This window comes from Ruditapes philippinarum, unplaced genomic scaffold, assembly GCF_026571515.1.
Source record: "Ruditapes philippinarum isolate M1 unplaced genomic scaffold, ASM2657151v2 ctg669_1_1_1_1, whole genome shotgun sequence".
Lineage (NCBI taxonomy): Eukaryota > Metazoa > Mollusca > Bivalvia > Venerida > Veneridae > Ruditapes > Ruditapes philippinarum.
This window is the reverse complement of record NW_026859351.1, coordinates 253,609-260,176: the sequence shown is the minus strand read 5'-3', so window position 1 is coordinate 260,176 and position 6,568 is coordinate 253,609. Positions and strand designations below refer to the sequence as shown.

The following is a 6,568-nucleotide window of genomic DNA, read 5'->3' as shown; positions in this document are numbered from 1 at the left end:
TTAATTTGTAACTAAATAAACAAACCAAAATGCATTCCGATATTTGAAATATATAACATTTCGGGACACTTCGAAATCATTATTTTGGAACGTCATGGCAAAATTGTTAATGACGCCGCCATGAGCAAGACGAACCGCATCATAGATGTAAACAAGCGACTTGCTGTTCGGGAGTTTGTTTTGTTTAAGACGGTCAATTATTCAAGAAAAAATGGCAGGAACCGCAATGACATGATTAATGCCTGTTTTTATTTTGGGGTTGTCAATTATAAAAAATACAAATTAAAAACATAAAAAATAGTGTCCGTTATCATGATGAACACAACTGATATCGATTTATCTATAACACTTTAGAAACAAATACATAACAATGAAGTAAATCAATTTATGTTGTCGAAAAGGCAAATTTAAATGCATTTCTTAAACAATACAATGTCATCAACAAATAATTTGTTCAGGTACTAACAAGTCATTCTCATTAAATTTAAATTGTCTTTTGTCATAAAATCTCAGTAAAACAGGACTTTTTGGATGGAAAGTTTTCAAGTGCATGAAGTGTTCTCCTGGTTCTATTGTAGTATGTCCACACTCTTCACAAACATAAAGCTTTGTTCGTCTTTCCTGAAGAATAAAAGATATACAGTATTATGTTTGTGTCATACACAAATGAGAAAATGTGGAACGCATTGAAGGTCATTCATCACGGCAAATTGAAACATGTGCAAGTTAAAGTAAACTGTATCGGTCAATGTAAACTACCGTCCAAGCAACCTAGCACCGGCCTAAGCGGAAATAAGACAAATATGAAAATAAAACGACATATATTTTCATATAGAATACATGTGTGAAATGACGAAACGTTGGTGAAATATTTACGCTTAACTTTAATTTGCTCATCTATGTATCGTATTTCCTCTTGATTCGCCATGTCAGTGTATTTTTGGATTTTATTCTTCCGAAGAGCCATGCAAAAATATAAAAATGGAACTATCCATTCTATTTTTAAAAATATTAAACAAATTAAATGTTTTAAAACAAATGTGCAAACAAACGAGGCACGTGATACATTAAACATGTTGTTCATTTCTGAAATGTACTTCTGACAGGCAAGCTCTATTAGAAAGTGACATTGTAACTCCGTTAACAAGTATAATTATGTAACTTTAACTTATTAGGTTTACTGAGTGTCAAGTAATGCAGGAAGTCCCGTACTTCACTTCAGTCAGTGACGTTATTTTTTTTTGTCTTGAGGATCATTGATGCGAATACTCATTTTTTCTTGAAGACTGGATACTGCACGAGACGTGCACTTTCGATTATCTCTCTTGAACAGACACGAAGAAAACGAGTCTGTTATTTTCATTTTTAAACACTGTTTTCATTGTTCTCTAGTAATCTCCTGCTTTCCAGATTTTTTTTATTCTAGAGTAATATAATAATATACTAAAATGTGTTGTAAATTTTCGGAAACGTTTAATCTACCTTATATCCGTATTGGTACAATGAGCCATGGACCTTTTTACAGTGAGACTCCAGGGAACATCTCTGGGTAAATGATTTTCCACAACTATCACATTTATAAGGACGTACACCTGTTGGAAATGAAAACAAAAATTTAGTCAGTTGAATGTTGCTAATTTGAACAAACATTAAAATAGAAATTATAGGTATTCAATTGTTTGAGATCATTGTTTTTTTATTATAAAATTATAATATAGTATAACTATTCTGAAAAAAGGAATGTGCAAATGATCTGAAATGTTGCAGTCTAGACCTACATAGAATGGAACATTTATCTCGGATTTTTTTCCAGTTCCATAATGTAAAAACTCCTCAGTGGAGTCCCTTATAATGGCAATATGTATGAACAAAGAGAAATAAATAACAGCTAACCTGTATGTGTTCTTGTATGCCTCTTGAGGTCAAACGTGTCGTTAAAACCTTTACCACAGAACGTGCATAGAAAACGTTTGACGTCACTGTGACATTTTAAATGACGGTTTAACAGACGTTGTAAATGAAATGATTTCTGACACAGTTTGCAGACAAATCGATCTTCGTCAGGCTGGAATGCTAAAATGCAAGAGGTCAAATATTACAAATTATTTACTGCAAATAAAGGTATATCAAAGGTGCTGAAGAAAAAATAATAAATACTAGATACCGCACACATAGTCAAAGAAAGGAATGATATGACACTGACAAACTTGATCATAACACTAATTTTTCATACCCCCATATTAAAACATAACAAATGTTGGGCTATAACTATAGGAAATATGCATAAATCCATTATAAGACCTGGTTAATTGTATAAATTATTTTGATTTTAAGAAATTATAAAGGGTTATAGAAAGTGCAATACAAATTTAACTGAACTACAAAAAAAATAGAAGTTGCACAAAGATATATGGTCTGTTTAATAAGTTTAGTGATATTTTGAATACATTTGTACTTTTTGTATTTATACTTCCATATGTAAAATATTAAGATCTTAAGTTTGAATTACCTATAGGTCCGTGTCTGAATTCTGTTTGAGTTAGTAGCGGGTTTTTAATACCATAACCCCCATTTACAAGTTCAACTTTCTCTACTTTAGGGGCCTGAAATATACAAAAGTATACAATAATAGAACTGTTTGAACAAATATGTCGGATATTCATTGCATTTGTCATACTATATTGTGTTTAATCATCCGCCCAAGCTCTTAGATATATCAATTTTAGTGGGAGAAAATGTATAATTTTTTAGACTTATTTTAATTTACGTTCAAAAAATATCCAATGAAATGTTAAGATTTATAAGTTCACATAAAAGATACAACTAAGTAAGTATATAATATATACCTGAAACATTGAAGCTGATTTATCTGTCTGTATGACAGGTAAAGTATATACACAATTCCTTTGTTTGAGCTCAGCTAGACGAGGTTGATTATCGGCACTTTTCAAACCAAAAGTCGAGGAGACAATTTGTTGACTTGGTGATGCCATTTGAGGTATGGGTCTCCAAATATGAGGAAACATTGTTGATCTTTGGTGTAAAATATCTTGCGCCTTTGATTGAGACTGCTCAAAATTCGATTTACAATTTTCTGTTAAATATGTATTGGGCAATGTGTTTTTACTGATGACATTTTCAGAGGTTTTCACTACAGTACTTGTGTCACTACAGTCTATTGTTTCAGACTGTATTTTACATTCAGAGTGTTTGTTACAAATAAAAGCGTTGCCTTTCAGATCAGATATTGTTTTATTTGCATAAGGTGAGTGTACTATTTGTCGGGTATTTGGAACACTTGCTGACTGAGTTACAACACCAGACGACAACGGAGAATCCGGGGACGCAAGCTCATTTTGACGAAAAGGAAATGACGCAATTGGCGACAATGACAACGGCACAGAAGGTGCGTAAAATAAAGAGCTAAGTGGTACACTTCGAGTATCTGCTTCCTTTGAAGATGTTGTGACAACGTTAAAGTCTATAGTTCTTGATACGCGTTTAGATGGTAATGTAACATTTTCACTCCTATGAATACCTTTGATATTAACTTTTTTGTAATTGTATTGTTCAATGTCTTTTATAAGCGGAAGGTGAAATTTTCTTTCCGTCTGTAGTTTGGCAATATCACCATCAACTTCGTCAAAACTGTCACATGTGTCTTTTATCTCATGCTCAGATGATGAAGAACAGTTTTCTTCCACAGCCGGTTCTATAATTAAAGAATATAGACACAAACTTGTTAATTGTTATAAATCCAAAGGGTGTACACAAGTCAGTATTATAAAAAAATTAATAACATCTATATTTCAATCTGAACATCGCGTGTGTAACACGGATTAAGTATCTTAGTTCTTAAATTTTGCAATGATAAGGAGGTGGGAAGATTCCATTTCATGACAAATTTGTCAATTTCTACAGTTCGTCAAGCGGATAAATATCAAGAATTTCAAAATTTTGTTCCTGTAACAACTACAATAAAATTTAAACAAAAGATCTATATTTAAAACATTCTGTATTAAAATGAATAGTCAGTACTAAGTGAAAAAGATCTATTTATAAATATAACCATTTTGTCTGGAGTAAAAGATGTATGTACTTTATATTTCATTGTCTATTAAGAAAAAAGATAACAAATCATCCTTTTGAAATGAACACGTACATAAGTACAGATATGTGATGTAACACCATTTAACAGGATAATGGCTGAAGTGTTTCTACAACTGATGTCAATGTGGTTTAACGCCCTTTTTGGCGCTCTTTAAAGAGACCATTCATTTTTTCCATTTTAAAAAGTCATTTATAATCCGTATCCCACTAATGCCAGTGAAATAAACATTTTATCTTCATTAAACGATTATATGACAGTGACAGTAACGTACGTATCAACTTACTATTAGTTAATATATACAATGAACCCTGTAAAAGTACAAAATGCATTCAAGCGTAACAAGATTTAAAATACGATCGGCATATCAAATAAAAATATGAAGGTAACCCACACGAACAGGACCGCCAAAGGTTACATACATACCATGCATAATGCTTATGAGGGTTTACATACGGTCAAGGTCCTTGAATTATTCTTACGACTGATGTTTTATATACGAACAATATTATTAAGGTTACATATACGATCAAGGTCACATATACATGTACGATCAAATTTATTCAAGCATAAACAAACGACCATGTTGTGTACGTCCAAGTAAAATACGGCTACATATAAAAACAAGCTTATCACGGTCACACATATGACCAAGTTTATTTAAGTCAACCACACGACCAGCTTTTTTCAAGGTGAGATAAATACGTTTACGTTTATTAAGATTTTAATCATGCTAAAGCGTCTAAAAGTCACTCTTGAAAAAATCTAGTCTTGCTGCAATAATTCTGTAGAATTATATCGATAAATCTCTATCTCTTTTATCATATACCATCGGAATTAAATACAATTGCTGCCAATAAAAACATATAAGTACATTGTTCTTTTAATTATTAAACACAATCTAAGTAGCAAGTCTTAATTCTTTAAGCATACATTTTAGCAGTTGATGTGCTTTTTAGTGCAATAGGCATCTTTTGTTCAATTGTTCCTTAAAACAAATTAATACCATTTGTCTTAAATATGATTCTTAAAAGCCCTTTTGTGGCAGTATTGTTGCAATACGAAAAACATTTATCGCCAAAAAAGATAAACCATAATGACAACTTCACTAAAGGTGTCGATAATGTTGTGTTTAATATAGGAACATATAAATTCAGTGCGATATGACTATCCTATCAAGCCAGACACATCTCTGTTTAAAACATAAATAACAAACTATTTTTTTTACATTTAGTCTACGTTATGTTTCAGTATTTGCATGGGGACGTGGCCCTTACATGTACCACTTGGAAATTATAACAGTGTTTTACTTTAAGAATGGGGAAATGGTTGCATAAAAGGACGTCACTTGCATAAAGTTATAAGTGAGAAAATAGTATCCTTACTTCATATTAAGAAGAGCTTACACGTTTTACAAACTTTGACACAGACACTTTAACGATTAACGTCGTCAATTAATAAGGTACAAAGCTATATTACATTGGAATTATGACATTAAGTCATAAACGCAATAACATAATGCATACTTAATAATTAGACTTAGTGTGAATCGTCCGTTTAAATCGACTTAGATACATCTGCTATGTTCATCTTTTCACTCAAATGTAAAGCCACTACATTCATAATTATGATCTATTTTAACCGACACGAATCATCAAATTGGTTATCGCACTTATATTGGATATACCTTTATCTGTAAACGGCTTTTTATTCCATACAATGCAAGAACTCCTCCGATGGACTTTTCCATATTTTCTCCCAGCAAGGAATGACTTTGGCATTGCAATGTATCCTGTGTTGTTGTAGCAGAAAACAGAAAAATAGTTCAGCTTTATTCTTACTTCTTAAATCAAACTGTCGCAAGTTAACCAATATCTCTGTTACAAAAGGTCTGATTTGTAATTTGTCATAGATTTAATATTCCAAAGTTCGAAATATTGCCACTATAAGCTTCACTAACGCTTAACATATTCAGAAGGAAATGCATTTAAAACATATGTAACAATATTTTTATGTTCTTCCCTCCGTAAGTATAACCCATCAAATGAATTAAATTTTGGTTACTAAAGGGATGAGATTGCATGCAACATTAAACCGCCTCGCTGTCTTGCAATAACGGACTAAATTTACTGTTTTTCGCTAAAATACCCGTAAAGTAAACCACCCAATACGGGTGGTTAAAACATACACTGACACTTTATGATCCGCCCCGTTACCCAGGTAACGGTATCACTAACATAAGAAACTGTATAATTCGCTACTTTTCCGCTCGACATCTTAAAGTTTTCGAGTTTTAGTTTATATAGTATCGCGTAGTTTATGATGGGGTAGGGTAGAGGACATGTAAATAGGAAAAGAAGAATGTTTCTCACTTTTTAGTTTGTCAAATATATATTGCAAACGGATATTTTTTATTTTATTAAAATACATAGGTTTTAGTGATACACAACATGTACCTAA

The 6,568-nt window shown here is 31.9% G+C and overlaps 1 protein-coding gene across 1 annotated transcript; it reads right to left on the bottom strand.

The window, feature by feature from the left end:
• Nucleotides 1-229: 229 nt before the first annotated feature.
• On the bottom strand, nt 230-6,211 carry LOC132756202 (zinc finger and BTB domain-containing protein 18-like). The gene is made up of 6 exons (XM_060747213.1): nt 5,796-6,211; nt 2,847-3,712; nt 2,510-2,603; nt 1,894-2,073; nt 1,483-1,592; nt 230-621 (listed from the first exon to the last, which is right to left on the bottom strand). The coding sequence occupies exons 1-6, from the start codon at nt 5,887-5,889 to the stop codon at nt 439-441; spliced, it is 1,527 nt and encodes a 508-aa protein (XP_060603196.1). The 5' UTR covers nt 5,890-6,211; the 3' UTR covers nt 230-438.
• Nucleotides 6,212-6,568: the final 357 nt, after the last annotated feature.

What these genes read in the sequence shown, in the direction of transcription:
- LOC132756202 (XM_060747213.1), bottom strand. Translation starts at nt 5,889, where the DNA reads ATGCCAAAGTCATTCCTTGCTGGGAGAAAATATGGAAAAGTCCATCGG. An exon ending in ATTCAGACACGGACCTATAG is followed by an intron (nt 2,074 to 2,509) that starts GTAATTCAAACT and finishes CTTGCATTTTAG; the next exon opens with CATTCCAGCCTGACGAAGAT. An exon ending in TGTACCAATACGGATATAAG is followed by an intron (nt 622 to 1,482) that starts GTAGATTAAACG and finishes TTTATTCTTCAG; the next exon opens with GAAAGACGAACAAAGCTTTA.